This window comes from Dama dama, chromosome 18 (genome assembly GCF_033118175.1).
Source record: "Dama dama isolate Ldn47 chromosome 18, ASM3311817v1, whole genome shotgun sequence".
Taxonomy (NCBI): Eukaryota; Metazoa; Chordata; class Mammalia; order Artiodactyla; family Cervidae; genus Dama; species Dama dama.
Window position 1 is genome coordinate 45,558,244 of NC_083698.1, and position 24,665 is coordinate 45,582,908.

Consider the following 24,665-nt stretch of genomic DNA (forward strand, 5'->3'; position numbering starts at 1 on the left):
TATGGTAACTTATGACACACTCCTGCCCACATTTCATTGGTCAAAGCAAATCAGTGATTATCCTAACTTCAAAGGGGGTGGAGAGTATCATCTTACCATCTGGCTGGAGTGTTTGTCACCAGCCCTAATGACTATCATATCTGATTTTGCATTTTACCTTCTTTGGACTTTTGCACCACATAACAGTTGACTTTATCTATCCCCCTGTTTGGAATTCATAGTATCAATTCAATAAACTTATATTGTCAGTCCAACAACAACAAAGCATTTTGGTCTTTTAGAACCACTGTATTTACGCAAGGTCTTCATTGTTTCTTAAAACCAGCATCCCTAGTACATCTCCTTTTGGCAGACCCAGGGTGCTCTATGCAAGTTTGAAGAGAAGTTGGTAGCCCCAACTGTGGCAGAGACAACTCGCTCACCAGACTGATGATTCTCCTTACACCACATAGGAGAGAGTTGCTGAGTTGCTACAGAGCCTGTCTTTCTCAGACCCTTGCACTAGGTGTGGTTACATGACTGAGTTCTGATCAAAGAAATGTAGATGGAAATGACCTTTACCACTTTCAAGTCCAACCCACAAATATGTCCTGCACCATCTGATGCGCTCATCTCCTGGCTGGATGTTGATGCCTGAGGCAACCTAAAAGCCCCATGTTGGAGATGGCAGAGCCTTTGTCAGCCTGCTCTTCAAATGACTACATGACCCAGACCTTCCACCGATCCCCTACCCTGTTAATGATACATATAAACTTTTATTAAAAAATAATTTTCCTTTTGAAGTTTATACAAATAAACTTTTATTATGAGAAATAAGCTTTAACAGTGATGGGGTAGTAGGATAAATGGACAAAATACTTCAAACATGAATTTTTTGGTTGCCCTCAACAATGACAAAGTCAGCTAATATAATTCCTTTAGCAATCTATTAATCTCTCTCTGTTCTCTTCTGTGTAACTGCTGCCCTGTGTGATTACAAGAGAATTTCCCAGTAAGTAAAGGAGGAACTGAATTAGTATAGAGGAATTTGGAGACAGCAAGAGGGAGAACTGCCAGTTTCTGGTTTTGTAAAGGTCTTCAGTTATCGCCAACCACACAACATAGAAAAGAGATGTAATCCCAACATCAATGACTGCCTAAGGCTGATGGGCCCTATTCCAAGCATCTCATGATAGAAATAATGTGTAATGCATGAAATTAGACACACGATGGCATTGAAGTTTTTTATCATGCTCATCAAATCCTATCCTCTCTAATATGTCGTTGCAAATGTAATGTTGTTTTGGCCAAACTTATCCCACCCCACCCCCAACCTCCCCGGGCACAAGGCTGTATTTCCCAGCCACTCTTGGTGTGAGGTGGGTCATGTGACAACGAAATATGGGCACATGAGATGTGAGCCCTTCTCAGACCCAATGGAGGACTCAAGACCCAAGAGGAAAGCAGAAACACTAATTAGAAGTAGCTGTGTCCTAAATGAATGCTTAGAATGTCACCTCCCCCACCCAACCAGCTTAGGGCTATGATGTGAAAAAGAGAGAAACCACTGAGATTTTGTTACAGCAATTAGGACACTTCATTTCAGTTCCGTTGCTCAGTTGTGTCTGACTCTTTGCAAGCCCATGGACTGCAGCACTCCAGGCTTCCCTGTGTTAATTAGGACACAGCATACCTTAATGAATACATCAAGACTGCTGCATTTGCCTTAGAGAACCATGTGAAAGGTTAAAACTGAAGAGGGTGGTTTGCAAAGTAACCTTTAATAAAGCTGTCAATCAAAATAAGAAAGCCTAGGGGGCCCTAAAGGTGTACTCTAATCCTCCCCCTACTCCCACCCATCCTGTTCAATTTGGCTCTTCCCAGTGGCTCAACCACTCCTCCAGAATGCTTCTTGCCAGTGTCCCGGCAGGAATACCATGACTTGGTCACCTCCCACTCTCTCTCGGCCTCTTCTCCCTTTCCGGACTACTTAAGGAAATTTCACCCTTCCGGGCTTTAACTGCTATGTATTATTCCTTCTGCTAGACTGCTCTTTCCCCCTTCTTTGCCTATGAACCCTATCTGTTCTACCTGCCACCCCGATTGAGGCCATCCTTCTGGAAGGCTCAGTTGGAAAAGATTGCCTCTGCTCTGAACTCCCATTCTTCTCTCCCTGTGTGACTCTGAGGGTCCAACTCATGTTCCTGCTGTGTGATGGTGACAAGTAGACATCTTCTCTGCTTGATAGGTTGCAAGCTCCTTGCAGACAAGGATCCACGTGCCAGTGCTCAGATGATATTCGATAATAAATGTTAAATGAACTCATGAATAAATGGTAATGAATGCACAAGTCAATGAATATTTAAGTAGAATTCCACACAGCAGCTTGGATCAGAGACCCCTTTTCTTCCAAATTAGTCCACATGAAAGTATGTTTCCTCTATGACATTCTGCCCAGCCTCATGGCCCTCCTATATAAAGATGGAGCATTTGGGCAGAGGTCACTGCTTGTGAGGAGCAGACATGATGGTTCAGCACTGGCCTCCAACTGAAATATCAAGATTCAGCTGGAGATAAGAGTCTACAAGAATACGGGGGGGGGGGGGGACAAAACAACAACAACAACAAAAATTTAAGAAAATAGGGGAAGTTGCTTAAATTTGAGACATTTTCAAGTAAAAATAATTTTAGGTAAATATTATTTTTTGAACTTTCATTGCATACAACACACACACACACAGAAAAGGTACTATTGAGCGGACAGCATGGCAACTGTTCACAAACTGTGCATACCATATAGCCAGCACCTCCTCAAAAAACAGACCATTACCAGCAGCGCAGAAGCCCCGCCCCCTCGAGTCAGTAAATACTATTTTAAAAGAAAAGGAAGGAAGGAGAGAGGGGAGGGGTGATCAGGAATCTACTTGAAAAGAAAAGGAGAAACCCAGCACTGGCAGGCAGGGAGAGGAGGGGACAGCCCAGGGGAACTCACAGACTCACTGAGATACACCCCTCAGGGCTTCCGATCTGCCGAAAATTCTCATGGTACTGAACAGACCCACATCACAGGTAATTGCAGCAAAGGTGGCCCAAGCTTTGGAGGTGACAAGGATTCCTACCAGGTATAGAGCAAGGAAATGCATGCGCTGAACCCCAGCCTGGGAAAACCTGGCTCAGGCCAAGTGCCCCCCAACCATTTCCCACTCCTAGCCTGTGCCCTTGGGCCCTTTCTCTACACCTGAAAGGCAGAGCATCCTCTGTGCTTCCTTCCGGTGGGATATGATTCCTGCCATACTCTAGCCAGAATCCTGGGCTTGGGAAGGAACAACCTCTAGGGTAATGGCCTCAGCAGCAGCTTCTATTGTACTTTGTCACTTCTGGGGTCTCAGGACCAGGGCTCTGAGAGCAGGTTCCATTCAAGCTGGTCCACTAAGTCTTCCTCTCTCCCAGGACACTCTGCTCTGCCCCTGAACAGGGAAAATCTCAGGAGTGCAGGATCTATCCTTGGCTTGGAAACTTCACTCTGTCTTTATTACAAACAACTTTGCTTCCATCGGGATCATGGGATGTGTGTAAAAGGTAGATGGAGATAGGTAGGTGACTAGACAGATGTATAGGTAGACAGATACAAATACTTGAGAGTCTGCAGGTAATCTAGAAGGTACAGTCCCAGGGATGGGTCTCATATCCATTATATGGGAGGATTTCTTGCTCACAAGGATGTACAGGCAGTTTTCAGTCTTATATTTCTGTTCACTGTTAATAAGGGAACAACAAGGAGAACTAATACATTGGATCAGCCAGAGGGACTATAAAGAGCCTCTTGAGCACTGAAAATAAATGTCAAATGGGGTCCGTCCCAAGGCCTACACACATCATTATCTCTACACACCACTATCCTCTGAAGATTTCTGTGCTGAGGTTTTAAGAGGCGGTAGACTACAGGGCTTTGGGTTAGGTGGTTCCCTGCAACGGAGGGGATGCCTGGGATTTGGTTGCTCTGGGAGGCTTTGGGGTAGCATCCAATATTCCTATTGCTTCCTTTAAATGCAAGGGAATCCACTGACTTTCAAAAAATATATAGTTCATACAAATGACCCATTCCACACTTAACTGAGGCCCTTGCTTTGCCAAGCACTGTGTTAGGTCCTGAGGAATTCAGAGATAAACAGAGCATTCACTGTCCCTAAGAACTCAGACTCATGGAGGAGACAGCCTAGAGGGGATAGTAGTAATACCCTTCTCCTCAGAGGCATCTGCTTGGGACGTTGTGAGAATTAAATAAATGAATATATTAAAGTACTTCTGCTTAGTCACTCAGTCATGTCTGACTCTTTACGACCCTTTGGACTTTAGCCCACCAGGCTGTCCATGGGACTTTTCACAGCAGAATACTGGAGTGGATTTACATTTCCTACTCCAGGGGATCTTCCCAACCCAAGGATCAAACCCACATCTCCTGTGTTTCCTGTATTGACAGGCTACTGAACAATAACAATTAAAGTGCTTAAAATAATGTAAGACACCTGGAAAGTGACATGGAAGAATTTGTTCTTGGTGGTGGTGATACTACTGTTACTTTTGTGGTGATCCCTAATGGAGGAAAGCTTTCCTCAGTCAGCCTGTCAGTCCAGTCGCTCAGTTGTGTTCCACTCTTTGCGACTCCATGGACTGCAGCATGCCAGGCTTTCCTGTCCATCACCAACTCCTGGAGCCTGCTCAAACTCATGTTAATCAAGTCAGTGATGCCATCCAACCATCTCACCCTCTGTCGTCCCCTTCTCCTCCCGCCTTCAATCTTTCCCAGCATCAGGGTCTTTTCCAAGGAGTCAGTTCTTCGCATCAGGTAGCCAAAGTATTGGAGTTTCAGCTTCAGCATCAGTCCTTCCAATGAACACCCAGGACTGATCTCCTTTAGGATGGTTTGGTTGGATCTCCTTGCAGTCCAAGGGACTCTCAAGAGGGTTGTCCAACTCCACAGTTCAAAAGCATCAATTCTTCCACACTCAGCTTTCTTTATGGCCCAGCTCTCACACCCATACATGACTACTAGAAAAACCATAGCCTTGACTAGATGGACCTTTGTTGGCAAAGTAATGTCTCTGCTTTTTAAAATGCTGTCTAGGTTTGTCAGAGGTTTTCTTCCAAGGAGCAGTGTGTTTAAATTTCATGGCTGCAGTCACCATCTGCAGTGATTTTGGAGCCCAAGGAAATAAAGTCCCACGCTGTTTCCATTGTTTTCCCCATCTATTTGTCATGAAGTGATGGGACTGGATACCATGATCTTAGTTCTTTGAATGTTAAGTTTTACGCCAGCTTTTTCACTCTCCTCTTTCACTTTCATCAAGAGGCTCTTTAGTTCCTCTTTGCTTTCTGCCATAAGGGTGGTGTCATCTGCATATCTGAGGTTATTAATATTTCTCCCGGCAATCTTGATTTCAGCTTGTGCTTTCTCCAGCCTGGTATTTCCCATGATGTACTATGCATATAAGTTAAATAAGCAGGGTGACACTATACAGCCTTGATGTACTCTTGTCCCAATTTGGAACCAGTCTATTGTTCCATGTCCGGTTCTAACCGTTGCTTCTTGACCTGCATACAGATTTCTCAGGAGGCAGGTCAGGTGGTCTGGTATTTCCACCTCTTGAAGAATTTTCCACAGTTTATTGTGATCCACACAGTCAAAGGCTTTGGCATAGTCAATGAAGCAGCATAGCAGTGAAATTGCTTAGTCATATCTGACTCTTTGCGACCCCATGGACTGTAACCTACCAGGCTCCTCCATCTATGGAATTTTCCAGACAAGAGTACTGGAGTGGTTACCATTTCCTTCTCCAGGAGATCTTCCCAACACAGGGATAGAATCCAGGTCTCCTTCGTTACAGGCAGACGCTTTACCATCTGAGCCACCAGGGAAGCCCTAGTCAATGAAGCAGTAGATGTTTTTCTGGAATTCTCTTACTTTTGCTATGATCCAACAGATGTTGGCAATTTGATTTCTGGTTCCTCTTCCTTTCCTAAATCCAGCTTGAACATTTGAAAGTTCTTGGTTCATGTACTATTGAAGCCTTGCTTGGAGAATTATGAGCATTACTTTGCTAGCATGTGAGATGAGTGAAATTGTGTGGTAGTTTGAACTTTCTTTGGTATTGCCTTTCTTTGATATTAGAATGAAACCTGATCTTTTCCAGTCCTGTGACCACTGCTGAGTTTTTCAAATTTGCTGACATATTGAGTGCAGCACTTTAACAGCATCCTCTTTTAGGATTTGAATTCCATCACCTGCACTATCTTTGTTCATAGGGAGGCTTCCTAAGGCCCACTTGACTTCAGACTCCAGGATGTCTGGCTCTAGGTGAGTGATCACATCATTATGGTTATCTGGGTCATTAAGATCTTTTTTGTATAGTTCTTCTGTATCTTCTTGCCTCCTCCTCTTAATATGTTCTGCTTCTGTTAGGTCCATACCATTTCTGTCCTTTATTGTTCCTATCTTTGCATGAAATGTTCCCTTGGTAGCTCTAATTTTCTTGAAGAGCTCTCTGGTCTTTCCCATTCTATTGTTTTCATCCATTTCTTTGTATTGATCACTGAGGAAGGCTTTCTTATCTCTCCTTGCTATTCTTTGGAACTCTGCATTCAGATGGGCATATCTCTCCTTTTCACAGCTGTTTGTAAGGCCTCCTCAGACAATCATTTTGCCTTTTTTGCATTTCTTTTTCTTGGGGATGGTCTTGATCCCTGCCTCCTGTGCAATGTCATGAACCTCTGTCCATAGTTCTTCAGGCACTCTGTCGATCAGATCTAATCCCTTGAATCTATTTGACACTTCCACTGTATAATTGTAAGGGATTGGATTTAGGTCATACCTCAATGGTCTAGTGATTTTTCCCTACTTTCTTCAATTTAAGTCTGAATTTTGCAATAAGGAGTTCTTGACTGAGCCACAGTCAGCTCCCAGTCTTGTTCTTGCTGACTGTATAGAGCTTCTCCATCCTCGGCTGCAAAGAATATAATCAGTCTGATTTCGGTATTGACCATTTGGTGATGTTCATGTGCAGAGTCATCTCTTGTGTTGTTGGAAGAAGGTGTTAGCTATGGCCAGTGCTTTCTCTTGGCAAAACTCTGTTAGCCTTTCCCCTGCTTCATTTTGTACTCCAAGGCCAAACTTGCCTGTTACTCCAGGTATCTCTTGACTTCCTACTTTTGCTATCTAGTTCTCTATGATGAAAAGGACTTCTTTTTTGATGTTAGTTCTAGGAGGTCTTGTAGGTTCTCATAGAACTGTTCAGCTTCTTCAGCACTAGTGGTTGGGGCATAGACTTGGGTTCCTGTGGTACTGAAAGGTTTGCCTTGGAGACAAACTTTCCTAACCCTATTCTAGAAAGCCCTCCCAGAGGAGGTTATGCAAACTGCATCCAGTGCTCTGTGGGTATCCTCAGGGGATTGGTTTAGGACCTGAGCAGGTACCAAATTCCAGGGATGCTCAAGTTCCTTACAGTAAATGGTTAGTACAATCATACACCATAAGGGATAGATTATAAAGGGTCTGACATATCACACTAAGGAAGTTGGACTTTTAAAACTCAATTTACAGAAAAATCTTTTCTGGAAATTAGCAGAGGGCTGACTAAACTATATCTGCTAAGATGAGCTGAACAAGAAAATTGAGAAAACTGACCTCAATGGTCAATTTCTGATAGTAAGAATGGAAGGTCCCCACAGACCCCTAGATCTGGCTGTGGATCCTTGGGGTTGTGTTGACTGTGACTGATTTCCTGTGGCTTTTTTTCTCAGATCCTGGAATGATTCCCCTCTACCCACATAGCATGCTGACATTCAAGGCTGCTACAAACTCTTCTGTTATCTTCCCCAACACGTCAGAGCCTTCACATCTTGTTCTGGTGTCCACCCTTCTCTACCAGCCAGGAATCCAGCAGGATTACCTTAAATCACGCACGCAGTTCTATCCCCTTTCCCCATGATTGGCTGAGGGAGAGATGGGCCAACAGACAGGAAGGAAGGCTTCTGGGAAAGTTTTCCTTTTCTGCAAAAGACACACACAAGCCCACTGTCTTCTCTTCCTTTGTACGTTGTGTTGGTGTGTGACACCTAGAATTGCCTGTCCTCTATAGCATCCAACACAATGTCTTGCATATCTTGCATAGTGTAGTTATATAAGTGTATGTTTCATTGAAAATGTATAAAGACTTCCCATCAGTAGAATGGCTGCTATCTCTTTAGTAGATTAGGAAACTGAGAGAGCTGTATTAGCATAGATCAGGCCTAGAGAATAAGTGGGAATAAACCCAGGTCTCATGATTGCTAGTGCTTCGACATTACCAGGCTGCTTCTCTTTTAGCAGATTCAGACCAAAAAGCTTCATAAAGATTGGCATTTATTAATTCAGACAGAGAAAGACAAATACTGTATAGTATCATTTATATGTGGAATCTAAAAATACAATAAGCTAGTACATATAACAAAAAAGAAGCAAATTTACAGATATAGAGAACAACTACTGGTTACCAGTGGGGGTGGGTAGGGGTACAGAGGTGGGGGAGAGGGTGATACAAACTATTGAGTGAAAGACAGGATACAAGGATATATTGTACAATATGGGGAATTTAGCCAATATTTTATAATAACTGCAAATAGAGTATAACCTTTAAAAACTGTATGCTGCTGCCGCTGCCGCTAAACCACTTCAGTCGTGTCCGACTCTGTGCGACCCCATAGACGGCAGCCCACCAGGCTCCCCCATCCCTGGGATTCTCCAGGCAAGAACACTGGAGTGGGTTGCCATTTCCTTCTCCAATGCATGAAAGTGAAAAGTGAAAGTGAAGATGCTCAGTCGTGTCTGACTCTTAGCGACCCCATGGACCGCAGCCTACCAGGCTCCTCCATCCATGGGATTTTCCAGGCAAGAGTACTAAAGTGGGGTACCATTACCTTCTCCATTAAAAACTGTATAACAGTTTTTAAAATAAATTTTTTAAAAGATTAGCATTTGTACCTAGACAACAAAGCTAAGTATGAAGGTGAAGTAAATTATTAGATGAGATTTAAATGACTTTAAATTGATTATATCATTATATAAACCATCTGAGGTTGATCAACAAAAATATGAAAAGATGGATTCCAGTGCTTTGTCAGGTTGAGAGATACACACACATCTGAGTCAGAGAGCTATCCTATCCAGGAACAATAACCAATAACAGCTTCCCAATCAGTGTGCCTCAAAGGTCCCTGGGGAACACAGACAATGTCTCATGCATTGAAGAACCTCTTCCCTTATCCCCATGTCACAGTCAGTTCTGGCTGCTATAACAAAATATCATAGATGGGGTAGCCATAAACAGCAAATTTATTTCTCATAGTTCTGAAGGTTAGGTGCTTGAGATGAGGGTAGTTGCATGGTCAGGGTCTAGTGAGGGTCCTCTTCTGGTCTGCAGACTGCTATCTTCTCATTGTGTCCTCACAGGGCAGAAAAATAGCAAGAGAATTCTTTGGAGACCTCTTTATAAGGGCACAAATTCCATTCATAAGGGTACCACCCTCATGACCTAATTATCCCCCAAAGGCCCCGCACCTCCTGATACTATCACATTGGGGGTTAGGATTTCAGTAGATGAATTAGCAGTAGAGGGGAACACAAACATTTAGTCCACTATACCCAATGTACCATACAAATACCATTACAATGTACATGTGCTGAGACGTGAAAGAAGTTTGGGAACCACAGGCCTATCTTCCCATGTCTTTTCCATATCTCCCATTACTGTCTTTCACAAATCCTCCAGGTCAGAGAACTGATCAGTTCACTGTTCCCCAAATACTTTTTGGCTTAAAGGCTTCCCCCTCTGATTCCTCTTGCCTTACATCCTGCACCTCCCCTTGCATATTTGAAATGTTTGAAATCCCACTCATAGTGACCTCCTCCAGTAAACTTTTGTATTATGGAAGGAGTATAAAATATAAACCACTTGGCCTATACTATAACATTGCAGTTTTTTCATCTGCATATCTTTTCTCTCTAGGCTACAAATGATATCTCTAAAGCCTGTCTTAAAAGAACCTTTCTCAAAGCAAATAATTCATTCTTCATCTACTTATTGACCATTGGCACATCTTACTGTGTTCTTACTTTCCAATCTGCTTGATTTTGTGGTTCCCATAATGTTGAATGATAATAAGGTCAGACTATTTGATTATATTTTTTCAATAACAATATAGTGTGTGTCTACTCTATGGAAAACATAGTGCTGGATGTATGGAGATTCACAGAAGGGCAAAAAAGAAGAAAATAGAAAAACATATTAATAAAATAGGATAGTGATAAGACCAAGGGGGGTTCTACCCTAAAAAAAATCTGGGGATACAACTAGTAAAGAATTCCTCTGTGTGGAGGAAGTAGACACTGGCCATTATTTCTCCCCTGAAACAATGACTACATATAGTCAAATTTTAGGGGCTATATTAGGACTTGGGGAAGAGCAGGGTTCTTAATCTCAAACCACTAAAATAGTCTGAAGTATCTGCAAGTTTAGTCATAGAACAGACAATATTTGCATAATTGGACTTAGCTGAGTAGTTCCTACAGAAGCAAGAAGATTCAAGAGGTAGAGTCTAGCATTTCTGAAATAATGTATGTGTGTGTGTGTGTGTGTGTGTGTGTGTGTGTGGTGTCAGGTTGTCAGGACTTAGTCTCCTCTGTCTGTTGAATGATCTGGGGAGCAGAGTTGGCCAGGCGTATGGCCCCTCTGTGGTCAGCCCTACCAGCCCCAAGCTGCCACTCCTACTTCCCTCCACACACTCCAGGTAAATCACAGCTTGGCCAGCTCCTGTGGGGTGGCTTCTTGGTGTCTCCCTCAAACCAACCGAGAAGACTAACTTAGAAGCTTCAAAAGCCACTAGGCTCCTATAGGAGTATTCCTTTATAGGAATACGCTCTGGAAAGCTGCTAAGATCCCTCTAAATATTTGAGAGGCGGCCCTTGAGTTAATGGCTTAGCTGTTGATGTCAACTATTACAGCACTGTTTATAGAAAGCTAAGATCCAAGAGGCCTGTGGTGAAAGGAGACAGATTAGACAATCATTTATCTCTCAGAGTAATTGAAAGAAACTCTTAATTATCCATCTCTAAGGAACCTGTGAGGCCAAGGCTATGTTTACCTGTTGTCCCTGGGCCTCTGTGGATTCCATGAGAGCCTAGGTTGAAGGATGAACTCTGGTACAGGAAACCCTTAATGGAGGAGAAGGGCCACTGTTTCAGGATCTAGAAGGAACTGAGGTTCCTGGAATATACAGAGCTTCTGTAGAAGTGACTAAGGATGGCTTTTCCATGGATTCTCCACTCCCCTGGGAATCAGGAGCCCCCTCCCAGAGACTCTCTCGCTGTTGGGGCAGTACTCAGCTCCCAATCCGGTGGCACCAAGAAGCCTATTTTGTCTGCAGTCAGTCACTGCTCTCAAGAAGTCTCCACCCCCAACACACACACATGCACACATACACATTGTACTTTCAGTCTGAGCCAGTGATATTTTGGAGCCTAAATGTTTTGAAAAACAGAAGACTGTCTCACCAACCTAAGGAAATGAACTTCCAGACCTTGTCTTTGAAAATGTTCAGCTTGATAACCAGTCCTCTGGATCACTAGGTTTCTCTTCCCTCATCCCTCAGTTACAGGGTATGAACAAGGGGTCATTTGCATTTCCATGAGGGAAAATTCATTGAATGGGCTTTGCAGGACTAATGGGTTTCCTTTGGCTCTTTAAAATCTCCCCACCAGGCTGTCTGTCTGCTACTGTAGCTAGGAGGCCTTTCTCTCCACTGAGAACTAATTAGAAAAATAGTTCACATGTGTGTGTCTCATGAATGCATATTTGGTTTGAATCTATGTCATTTTATAATAATTGGTTTGCACTCTCGAAATTTAAAAAAAAAAAAAACAGTAGAGTAAAAATACATATACTTTCATGCTTAGTTCTCTGTGTGTGCTTTAACAGGAAATGCATTTCTTACACTTTTAAAATGAGCAATCACACGTATAATCAACTTGGTTAAAACTTCCTTCCTGGTAACTGCAACACTTCCTCTGCATCTGGATGTGAAGGGAGACCCAGAGAAGCGGAAGAGTTTAGAAGCACACTGGGTACGTTTGAATTTGTTTTGTTTTTAGAAATTAAACAAATGATCCTTCAACATCGTCGCCTCTGCTGCTTTATCAGGTATTGCTTCCTTCTATTTTTTGCCCTTTGTTGGGTCTGACACGGAATAGTGACACTTCCTTCTCGGCCAGAATATTTTTATCTGGAACTGCTGTCGTTCTTCTGATGATGCTGCCACTGACTGTCCGTTTCATCGTCTAGTCCAACCCGTGTGTGTGGATATCCACAAGGTTCCGGCAATAGCTTTGCAGGTGCATCAGTCCTTTTTTGTTTTTGTTTGGGAGGAAGAGGGAGGGCCAGCCAGCCTTCAAGTTCTTACAAATGCATGATTCGCGATTAGCGTGCTAAACAGTGTTTTTAACGTCTCTCTCTCATAAAAGGAGAAAGCTTCACAGCCTCAACCATGAAGGAAAGCAGTGAGTATTTAGTCAGCCAGTTTTCTTCTGCATCTCATATCTTGTAAGTCTGTTTGATGTCATGAAGGGAGAAGTGATTGCTGTGTATTTGCATGTTGCCTAAATTTGGATCTATTTTATTTCAATTTAGTGCCAGTATTCGCAGCTTACAGTTCTCTTCTTTGTCATTCTGTAAAGTAGCAAAAGACCAAATAGTGAAGGGCTTAAGCTGCAAGAGACAGTTCTTTGGGACAGTTTGTTTCATGTATTTTGTAAGTGTAACTTCATAATATGTTAAGAGAGGGACTGTTGACTTTAAAAGTAAATTTAAGTCAAGATTTGAACAGAAATTTGGATCTAATGAAACTTGCCTTTCTTGCCTTTTAATCAAACTCTTCTTTTTGGTGTATATCAAATGCTCCACTGTTTCTTAAGGAAATAAATAATTACTTATATATTTCACTAACATTAGTCCTTTAAGAATAATATTATCTTAAACATTAATTTTTGTTTCACTAATTGATTTTTAGAATAAGAATCAAAATATTAAAGGGTACTACTAAATAGTGAAATCAAAATACCTTATTCATATTTCAATTTTAATATTTTAAGCATTTCGATTGTTATTTGAAGAGTTTCACACTGCAATAAGTAACATTTATACTTAAATACTTTGTGAAAGTAGGTCCTTATTAACTATTTGTGGAAATAGTGGGTAAATTATTGAGAATATATTGATGAATTCTAGTTATAGAGATGAAAATATTAGAGCAAAAAGAAGTTAAATAGTCAATAGGGGTCCCACAGCAGGTCCTTCTGTCTAGCCTGTAGGTTCTCCAGAAGCAGATGAGATGAATTGGTACAAAGGTAACACTATCTGAAAGTTCATATTTGGAGAGGACAGCCCTGGGGCCTCCCCTGAGATACTGCCCTAATGGAGCAATGACAGCCAAGATATTTACACACCTCATGATTCACAGCTACAAATGTCTGCAAGTGTTCTTGAGAGGAGCTTCACCAATTCTGATCTTTTCGAGTTTTATCAATGAAATGACTACCTCTCCTCACTAGAAAGGAAAAAAATGAAGAGAAAAAAGAAATGGACAGGAAGTTGATGAGGGCGTAGATACCTGATCCAGACAGTTTGAAAAGGGATCATAAGGCAACTTGGATAAGGTGTCTGAGTCCCCCAGGAGACACGTGAGACAGAACACAGAGGAAATAAACCAAAGGCCTGCTTTCAAAGGGAGTTGTTTCAGCATCTCACATGGCACCTTGTAAACTAGGACTTGAGGCTCTAGTTGGATTATTTGACTCAACCATGCATTTCAATATGCTTAAAACAATTACCACTTAGAGCCATTACAGTTCATCAGACAGCATGCTAGACCAGTGCTTTACCTCTCTCTTTTTTTAAATTAAAATTTCAAACATAACAGAAGTAGAATAATCAGTGAGTCCCCATCTACCCATGGCCCACATTCATCAAGTTATTACCTTATTTAATGCTCCTGTCTACCCTCTGAAGTATTGCTAACCCCAGCTGATGGATAGGAAACAGGCTCAGAGATTGTTTAAGCAGCTCCTCCCCGACCCCAGTTTCTAAGTGGTGGGGCCCGGATTCCTGGGCCCCTACTCCAAACCTCCTGCACACGTCCCTGTCATTCGTCTACACCTTCTCCTTGCCAGCTCACGGGCCACCATAAAAGGCAAGCGCCTTCCCTCTGAAGAGCCTTCTGTTCCTCTCTCTGCTCCCAGGTCACATAGGGCATGGAGCTGGAGAACCATGAACAGCCTGTGGTGCTGAGAGAGGACACCTGCCGCAGGCGCCGGAGGATGAAGCCGCGCAGCACGGCGGCCAGCCTGTCCTCCATGGAGCTCATCCCCATCGAGTTCGTGCTGCCCACCAGCCAGCGCAACACCAAGACCCCCGAAACGGCGCTGCTGCATGTGGCCGGCCACGGCAACGTGGAGCAGATGAAGGCCCAGGTGTGGCTGCGCGTGCTGGAGACCAGCGTGGCCGCCGACTTCTACCACCGGCTGGGCCCCGACCACTTCCTCCTGCTCTACCAGAAGAAGGGGCAGTGGTACGAGATCTACGACAAGCACCAGGTGGTGCAGACCCTGGACTGCCTGCACTACTGGAAGGTGCTGCACCGGAGCCCCGGGCAGATCCACCTGGTGCAGCGGCGCGCGCCCTCGGAGGAGACGCTGGCCTTCCAGCGCCAGCTCACCGCCCTCATTGGCTACGACGTCACAGATGTCAGCAACGTGCACGACGACGAGCTGGAGTTCACACGCCGCCGCCTGGTCACCCCGCGCATGGCCGAGGTGGCTGGCCGCGACCCCAAGCTCTACGCCATGCACCCCTGGGTGACGTCCAAGCCGCTCCCTGAGTACCTGCTGAAGAAGATCACCAACAACTGCATCTTCATCATCATTCACCGTAGCACCACCAGCCAGACCATCAAGGTCTCGGCCGATGACACCCCGGGCGCCATCCTCCAGAGCTTCTTTACCAAAATGGCCAAGAAAAAGTCCCTGATGGATATCCCCGAGAGCCAGAATGAAGAGGACTTCGTGCTGCGTGTCTGCGGCCGTGATGAGTACCTAGTGGGCGAGACGCCCATCAAAAACTTCCAGTGGGTGCGGCAGTGCCTTAAGAACGGTGAAGAGATTCACCTGGTGCTTGACGCTCCGCCGGACCCAGCCCTGGACGAGGTGAGGAAGGAAGAGTGGCCGCTGGTGGATGACTGCACTGGAGTCACCGGCTACCATGAGCAGCTGACCATCCATGGGAAGGACCACGAGAGCGTGTTCACTGTGTCCCTGTGGGACTGTGACCGCAAGTTCAGGGTCAAGATCAGGGGCATCGATATCCCCGTCCTGCCCCGGAATGCAGATCTCACGGTTTTTGTGGAGGCGAACATCCAGTATGGGCAGCAAGTCCTTTGCCAAAGAAGAACCAGCCCCAAACCCTTCACGGAGGAGGTGCTCTGGAATGTGTGGCTTGAGTTCAGTATCAAGATCAAAGACTTACCCAAAGGGGCTCTGCTCAACCTCCAGATCTACTGTTGCAAAGCGCCGGTTCTGTCTGGTAAGGCCTCTGCAGAGACTCCCAGTCCCGAGTCCAGAGGCAAAGCTCAGCTTCTCTACTATGTGAACTTGCTGCTCATCGACCACCGATTCCTCCTACGCCACGGTGAGTACGTGCTCCACATGTGGCAGTTATCTGGGAAGGGGGAAGACCAAGGGAGCTTCAATGCAGACAAGCTCACATCTGCCACCAACCCCGACAAGGAAAACTCAATGTCCATCTCCATTCTCCTGGACAATTACTGTCACCCCATTGCCTTGCCTAAGCATCAGCCCACCCCTGACCCGGAAGGGGACCGGGTACGAGCAGAAATGCCCAACCAACTTCGGAAGCAACTGGAGGCAATCATAGCCACTGATCCACTTAACCCTCTCACTGCAGAAGACAAAGAATTGCTTTGGCATTTCAGATATGAAAGCCTTAAGGATCCCAAAGCATACCCTAAGCTCTTTAGCTCAGTGAAATGGGGACAGCAAGAAATTGTGGCCAAAACATATCAATTGTTAGCCAGAAGGGAGGTCTGGGATCAAAGTGCTTTGGATGTTGGATTAACGATGCAACTCCTAGACTGCAACTTTTCGGATGAAAATGTAAGAGCCATTGCCGTTCAGAAACTGGAGAGCTTGGAAGATGATGACGTTCTGCATTACCTGCTCCAACTGGTCCAGGTAGGGGAGGCACTCATCTCAAGGAATTTATCTGCATGTGCAGACAGGCGCCATATTAAGCCATCTTCCAGTGCACATTGTCCAAAGAGTCAATTATCAGTCAAAGTAGATCTACTTTAGTAGTCAATGTTCCCTTTTACTTTTTCTGTCTTTGAGGGCTTTCTGACCAGCATTTTGATGACATGAATAATTCCACATTTTTAGGAGAACTGGCCCAGTGGGAATGAGAGTTTACTCTGTTGATGATAGACTTGACTTACTGAATGCTCCCTTATGCCAAGGTTCCAAGTGATCTACGTATTTTTCATGTATTATCACACTTAACTCTCCCAACAATGTTGATAGCAGTCCAGTTAATATTTGCATTTTATATATAAGGAAACTGAGACACTGAGAGGTTAAGTAATGTGCCCAAGGTCACATATTTTGAAAGACAAATTCAAACCCAGAGGTCCGACAACAGGTCTGCTCTTTTCATTGCTTCCCAATATCTGCATGTATGCAAGATAGTATGTCCTAGAGAGAAAAGGTCATACCCTCTGATCATGTTTGTCACAATTCATAGAGTAACGTCTCAATTCTGGATGGGACCTTGAAAGCCCCTCTCTTTAGACAGGTCTGGTACTCAGTTTCTACTCTTCTTCATATGCCTTTCCCTGTGTCCAGAGAGACTAAATCATCTGTCAAAGGTTTCCTTAGGAAGTTAAATAAAGGAGGACCGGTTCTCTTGCTCACTATAGACATTCTCATAGTATATTGTGCTGCTTGACAAGGAAGAGGGAAGACAGGAATTGGAAGAGAATTCTATTTTACAGAGCAGATGTGTTCATTCATTAATTCAACAACTCAGACCGAGTGCTTCCCCTTTTCTGGTTGCTGGATATAGAGCAGTGATCAAAACACAGCTGGACTCTGCCCTACTGTAGCCTGTAGTTCATGGAGACAGACATCAAATGAGTGTACATACAGGCAGATACTGAATAACATATTGTGACAAACGCTTTGAGGAGAAGCTATAGAATGTTATGAGAAAATGGTCAGGGGTCCTGAGGACACTTAATTTAGATTGAAGAAGCCAAGGACAGCTCCGAGTAGGTGATGTTTGTCAGGCTAACTGTTGGACACCAAACTGTCTAATCATTATCTATATTTATAGGCAGTTTCTGGAGTTTTCTGATACAAATTTTGGCTAGTCCAAACTTTGAATCTTCACCTTCCCATTACTCAGATAGTTGAAATAAAGTTGGCCTTTGTCTTTATCTAATCAAATATAACCAAAGTTTTTCTCTGCCCATGAGTTCAGAGGTTAGCCTAAACATTAATGAGAATTTAATGAAAATTGAAGTATCCTCAGTCTTCTAGCTTGCCATAACAAAAAGAATATGAGGCAAATTTGCAAGGGATCTGTTTCAAGTCCCAAGTCCATCATTGGGCCTTGAATTATTTTACATTGTCATTTTCACAAGTGAACTTTGTAGGCTCGGAAAATGAATAATATTCTTCTTAGAAACGTGTAAATAAAAGAGGTCAGTGATATTAACATTGAGTTTGTGGTCCTAAATTTGAAGAAGAGTAGTCATTTGCAGATGTGGCCAAATGACTCATTCATTCCTGATTAAAATGGTCTCCTGGTTGAGACCTGCATCATCTTTACAGAAGTGAAACACAAAGAAGGTCAAAAAGACTCACGTTTGGGTTAAAAACTTAGTAACATTTCTGAAGTGACTACTGGTGGCTAAATAACCACATTCTCAGAATTAAGATCTTAACTACAGTTACAGTGGCACCAATTTGAGCGTATGTCATCTTTGAAAGCATGGGGATAATTGAAATATTATCAAGTCAGTATTGATCATTTCCAAACTGGAAAACCAAAGTAAGGATTAGAAATCATACCCAAAAGTTCCCAGGCCCTAAAACATAAAGTGAATGGAAATTTCTCCTGTTTCTTAGGGAAAAGGATAGACCATGTCTATTTATAAAGGAAATACTCCTGAGATATTTAATTTTAAACTTCTCTTTATGCTTATATATCCCATTTATCCTGTAACTTTATATATGCACCTCTAATAATCAAACAGTATTTGTTAGTCTTACTGCATTTATTTTTTTTTTCATTTATTTTTATTAGTTGGAAGCTAATTACTTTACAATATTGTAGTGGTTTTTGTCATACATTGACATGAATCAGCCATGGATTTACATGTATTCCCCATCCCGATCCCCTCTCCCACCTCCCTCTCTACCCGATCCCTCTGGGTCTTCCCAGTGCACCAGGCCTGAGCACTTGTCTCATGTACCCAACCTGGGCTGGTGATCTGTTTCACCATAGATAATATACATGTTTTGATAATTATGATCTATTGCAGACATGCAGAAAAGTACAGAAAATGATGTAATAAATATCCATGCACCCACTAGAATTTAATTATTTTTCAGGTTTTTTTTTTTTTTTTTTTTTTGGCCAAGTAGCATGTAGGAGCTTAGTTCCCCCACTAAGGATGAACCCGTGACCTCTGAATTGGAAGCACAGAGTCTTAACCACTAGACCATCAGGGAAGCCCCTACATTTTTAATTGCCCAGGTTGCCCTGGGGAAGCAGATGAGATAGGGGGTAGGGGCAGAGTTTGGGGCAATCACCCACCTGGGCCCTATTTTGTTTTTTTTTTTACTTTTAATTTGTTGTTTTCTTTTTTCAGCCATAGGGCTGCCACCTATGTAAATATCTCCGTATTAGCCAAGTGATATGAAAACTACTAAACACTGCTAAACTTGAGGAAGCAGATAAAATGAGAGATTTTCAGGCAAAAAACCTGTATACTCTGAATTATAGAAGGGAGTAATGATTACTCTGTTGCTTTAAGAACCTGGGAGGCCATTCAGTGACTTGCTAGTGAGATACCAAGCATATATCTTGAGCAGAAGAGGAGCTACACAATTTTTAGGATCTTCATATCTAACATATTTTTCTCCCCAAGTGTACAGTATCCCCACTGTCTATTTTCTTCCCAACAACCTATCTTTCCTTACACTTATATAGTTTTGTCTCCATCTTTCTCTTCTATCCTTCCAGTAAAAATCAGGTAAGCCCTTTATGGGAACAAAAGCCCTCACCTCTTCATTTTTAAAGTTATCAAGAGCACATTATTGTGAGTCAAGAGTTCTGGCTTCTAATCCTGGTCCTTAAGCAAGTGGTTCATGCTGGCCCAAAGTGTCCTTGAAGAGAAAGGGCTGAACTTAAGTGACTGGTCAGATTCTCATCCTCCTATCCACACAAACCCACTAAGACAGAGACCAATTTTTCTCCATTTCCTGTTTCCTGATTAACCAATGGAGAATGCAGTCCTACAAATGCCAATATGTTCTTTCCTTAGGCTGTGAAATTTGAACCATACCATGACAGTGCCCTTGCCAGATTTCTGCTGAAGCGTGGTTTAAGAGTAAGTACTTCCATTTTGATAAGAGCATGGCATTTAAAAGGTTATCGAGAATTGACTGATAGATCTGGAGCATTAGTCATAATAATTTTAACCTTCTTGTTTCCACCCTCAGAACAAAAGAATTGGTCACTTCTTGTTTTGGTTCTTGAGAAGTGAGATTGCCCAGTCAAGACACTATCAGCAGAGGTTTGCAGTGATCCTGGAGGCCTACCTGAGGGGCTGTGGCACGGCCATGCTACGGGACTTCACTCAACAAGTCCAAGTAATTGACATGTTACAAAAAGTCACCATTGATATTAAATCACTCTCTGCCGAAAAGTATGACGTCAGCTCCCAAGGTACGGGTGGCTCGATTTTCTTGGTGCTCTTTCCAAATGCCTTTCTCTCCATATACCATCCCTGGATCCTTCTTCCTTCTGGAAGGCAAGTCACACCTTCCCCACGGTAGCCAAGAATACATTTTTTTAATTTCCCATCTTTCTTCAGTAAGCAACTTTCAAGTTCTCCCTTTACAAGTTAATAAGTTTTGAAATTACATTTACATTCTAATGATGAATGTCTGATAATAGATGTTAAACTCTTTGAAAAATTAAAACTGCATTATGCAGATGTAAGATGTATTTTTAAAGAGCAACTGTGCATGTACACACACACAAAGATTAATTATTTCCAAATAGTTACCCTTTCTGCCCCATCTTTCAAAACATGCATATAATTTTCAAATCTTCACTCTTTCAAAGTAATGAATTATTGAGAATTTTTTCAATTTTTTAATATATATGTATATGTATACATCATACGTTGCAAGATGTATATTTATTTATATATGTACTTCTTATAAAATATATATATCACCCCCTTTGTGTTCCAGTGTTGTCTTATCTCTAAGAAATTCTAAATGACTCACTCTTTATCTATATTCCCATTGGTTTTAGTTGATACTATGTTAAATTAAAGCTATTAACACATTTTTCTGGTCTATTGAGCTGTATGAGCCTTGAGCTAGGAATTATCTCTTATGCTTGTATACCTAGATTCAGCATTATAGCTCATAATGGACCCTCACTAACATACTCAACCAATTTTAAGCTTTTGAATATTTTGATTTTCCATTTTTCCCTTTGATTCTTTTTCAATATACCTATAATGCTCTCTCCTAAAAATAATGGTGATAATAATCTTACCTTTTTTGTAAGAAAGAAAGGGGAAAATTTGTACCAACCTCCAGTCTGTTACCCAGGCAGTAATTTTCCATTTATATATTTGCCTTTAGAATTTTGAGGCTGTCATGTTATTTCCATACAACCTAACTTCCTCTTTTGAAAGGAATTTACCAAACCCTAACCAAATTCCATTTATTATGGTCTTCAGATATGTTTCCTAAATCAGATGGCAGTTTAAAGTTTCACATGTTGGAAAGAAAACTACAGTAATTCCCTAGCATTATTCATAAAGCATCCTTCTGTACCTGTCTGGGTATGCATATTTATATATTCAGATATTTCTGTCCCCTGTTGTAATGTGTGTGCATAGTTTGTTGCTCTCAGTAAGCCTGTCACCGTGAAAGGTTAGTTCCTCAAGGACAGAGACCTACTCCCTTTTCTCCTATTCTTCACCTTACCAAATGTATAGAATGTTGTGAATATGTGTGACTTCAGGAAATGTTATAGGTGACATTGGTAATTTCTTAAACTCATATAAATCTTGTGTGCTTTTGACAATTACAGTTATTTTCCAACTAAAGCAAAAGCTTGAAATCCTGCAGAATTTGAACCTCCCCCAAAGCTTTAGAGTTCCATATGACCCTGGACTGAAGGCAGGCGCACTGGTGGTAGGTATCATCTTGATGTCTCCTTGTGGTCTTCATGTCTTGACAATGTCTCTGCCTGCTTCACCAGGCCTTAGTGGATAAAAGCTGACATTTACAGAGAGACAGGGAAGCTGGAAAGTCCCTGGATGGGCTTCTGTCAAGCCGTTCCTCAACTGCTGTGTACTAAAAACCTCAGCACTGGGCAATCTCCCATCCATTTTAAGTCAGCTTTCTTGAGGAACCATTTGTATACAATAAAATGTATCTGTTGCAAGTTTACAGTTCAGTGAGCTTTGCCAAATGTACACAACCACAGAACCATCACCACCACTTCCAATTATTTGGCCACCTGATGTGAAGGGCTGAGTCATTAGAAAAGACCCTCATGCTGGGAAAGATTGAAGGCAGGAGGAGAAGGGGACGACAGAGGGTGAGATGGTTGGATGGCATCACCGACTCAATGGACATGAGTTTGAGCAAGCTCTGGACATTGGTGAAGGACAGTGAAGCTTGGAATGCTGCAGTCCATGGGGTCGCAAAGAGTCAGACATGACTAAGCGACTGAACCGAACTGAACCATCACAAAATCAAGACAGAATATTTTAATAGAAATTTGTAGAAAAAATTCTTTCATATGGCTCTGTGATTAGTCCTTTCCTCCTTCCGTACTCCATCCTGGATAACAGATCTCTTTTCCATCATGAAATTTTGCCCCTTCTAGAATGTCACAAAGTGGAATCATACAATATGTAGCTTTTGTTATAATCAATCTTTTTAATTTTAGCAATTCAAATGGGTATGAAGTAGTACTTCAATGTTATTTTTATTTTCATTTCCCTAATGATGTTGAGCATCTTATGTGTTTGTTCTCCATTTTTTTTTTTGAGAAGCTTCTTTTCATATCTTCCATTCATTTTTAATTTGGGCTACCTTTTTACTCTTATTTACGAGTTACTTATATATTCTGGATACAAATCCTTTATCAGGTATATAGTTTACAAATATTTTCTCCCAGTTTATGGATTACTTTTTCATTTTCTTATTAATGTATTTCAAAAAGCAGAATATTTTAATTCTGATTAAGTTCAACTTATCATTTTTTCTTTTATGGTTCACACATTTTGTATCCTAAGAAATATTTGCTTCATCCAATGATTTTCACCCAGGGGTGAACCCCCACCTCCTCCACCAAGGGATGTTTGGTAATGTCTGGAGACATTTTCGATTGTTCCAATTGAGACAATCCTACCAGCATGCAGTGGGCAGAGACCAGAGATGCTGCTAAATATCCTACAATACACAGGACAGCCTCCCCCCACCCCCACAAACAAAAAATTATCCAGTCCAAAATGTTAGTAGTGCCAAAGTGGAGAAACACCTCCTAATTCAATGTGACAAATTTTTTTCCTAAAGTTTTAATTCTCATATTTAAGTCTTTAATCCATGTTTAATTTTATATACAATCAGCAGTAATCTGGCTCTTTAGCAAAAGCACACACTACCTACTCTCCTTTTGAAGTTAGAAATTGGTGCATGCTCAGTCACTTCAGTCCTATCTGACTCTTTGCCAGGCTCCTCTGCCCATGGGTTTTTCCTGGCAAGAATAGGGGAGTGGGTTTCTGTGCCCTCCTCCAAGGGATCTTCCCCACCCAGGGATCAAATCTGCATCTCTTGTATTGCAGGTGGATTCTTTACTGCTGAGCCACTGGGGAAGGCCTAGAACTTGGTAGGAATAATGATATAGTAATACAGCTTCATATCATTTGCTTTTTTTTTTAAGATCACACTTTTTATTTTTTTTTTTTAAGATCACATTTTTAATCCATAATGAATTCACTCTTGGCTATAACTCCTAAGATTTTCTATTTGGGAAGAGTGGCTGCTAAATCACCTTTCTCCCACCTTGAATTCATTTTGATGTTATGTAGGTTTTTTGGAGGGGAAAGGCATTGTATAATATCTGAGTGCAAGGGTTTCATTTATTGCTGTTAAATTTCATCTTCTGAGATTTGGCCTAGAATTAGATTGCATCTAATTTTGCAACAACCACGTTTAGACACTATGGTAGCAACAGAACTCTTTTTTCAAATTAATTCTTAGAATGAGGCCAAATATATAAACAAATAACAGCAAAATTGCTCTGTGTTAGAGGGGACATAAAAGTACAAGAATCCTTTGAGAGTAGAATATCAGAAGATGGGATATGCCATGCCTCTTAGGCACTCCACAGATGCTTGGGTTTCCTTGGAACACACTTTGAGAACCACTGGTTTAAGTGTTGTGAATTGGTTTCACTAGCATTTTTGGATTTGGTGAAAATGCCATGTGCATTTTACCCAAATCACTGAAATCCTTCTCCAACTGAAAACTTTTTCCTAGGTATTTATGGTGATGCTTTGCAGGAAGATGTATGTCTCCACAATGTGTTTTCAATTGTGTGTAGGAAACATGTGGCTGTTTTCTTACAGATTGAAAAATGTAAAGTGATGGCCTCTAAGAAAAAACCCCTGTGGCTTGAGTTTAAATGTGCCGACCCTACAGCTCTATCAAATGAAACAATTGGAATTATCTTTAAACACGGCGATGATCTACGCCAAGACATGCTTATTTTACAGGTATACTGCTGTCAAGGATTTTTTTTTCAGTTGTTCAAAAAAAGAAGTCTATACTAGCTGTAAAAAAAATACCTTCTACTGACCCTGTTCCATTCTCCTATTTTGTATAATGAACAGTGATCAAAAATAACATATGAGTTTTCACTGGGGGAGTATGGCCACAGACCATTAGATATGAATCTAGTGAGCCTCATGGTTCTGTCCACTCCTGAAGAGATGCATATCCAGCATTCCCAAATAACCTGAAACACATCCCTCACCTAACTTCTTTTCTATACACCCCATTCCTAGTGTGGTAACATGGAATAGAGATACATTGACCCCCAAGCATCCGCTTTATTCACATTCATTGACATTCATTGATTCATTCACATTCATTCATTACACATTCAATGGACATGAATTTGAGCAAGCGCCAGGAGACAGTGAAGAACAGAAAGACTAGCTGCAGTCCATGGGGTCACAAAGAGTTGGACATGATTTAGCGACTA

General features: G+C 42.0%; 1 protein-coding gene across 8 annotated transcripts in view; it reads left to right on the forward strand.

Annotated features, from left to right (window-relative positions):
* Nucleotides 1-11,987: 11,987 nt before the first annotated feature.
* PIK3CG (phosphatidylinositol-4,5-bisphosphate 3-kinase catalytic subunit gamma) overlaps nucleotides 11,988-24,665 on the forward strand; it is a 35,791-nt gene continuing 23,113 nt past the window's right edge. For 2 of the 8 annotated variants that reach the window (XM_061165239.1, XM_061165238.1), the window contains exons 1-7: nucleotides 12,078-12,400; nucleotides 12,530-12,565; nucleotides 14,303-16,309; nucleotides 19,684-19,749; nucleotides 19,862-20,087; nucleotides 21,477-21,580; nucleotides 24,028-24,174. In XM_061165239.1, coding sequence (XP_061021222.1) covers nucleotides 14,315-16,309; nucleotides 19,684-19,749; nucleotides 19,862-20,087; nucleotides 21,477-21,580; nucleotides 24,028-24,174 — 2,538 coding nt within the window. In that variant the 5' untranslated portion in view covers nucleotides 12,078-12,400; nucleotides 12,530-12,565; nucleotides 14,303-14,314. The other 6 variants (XM_061165236.1, XM_061165234.1, XM_061165235.1 and 3 more) reach the window with 6 other exon arrangements.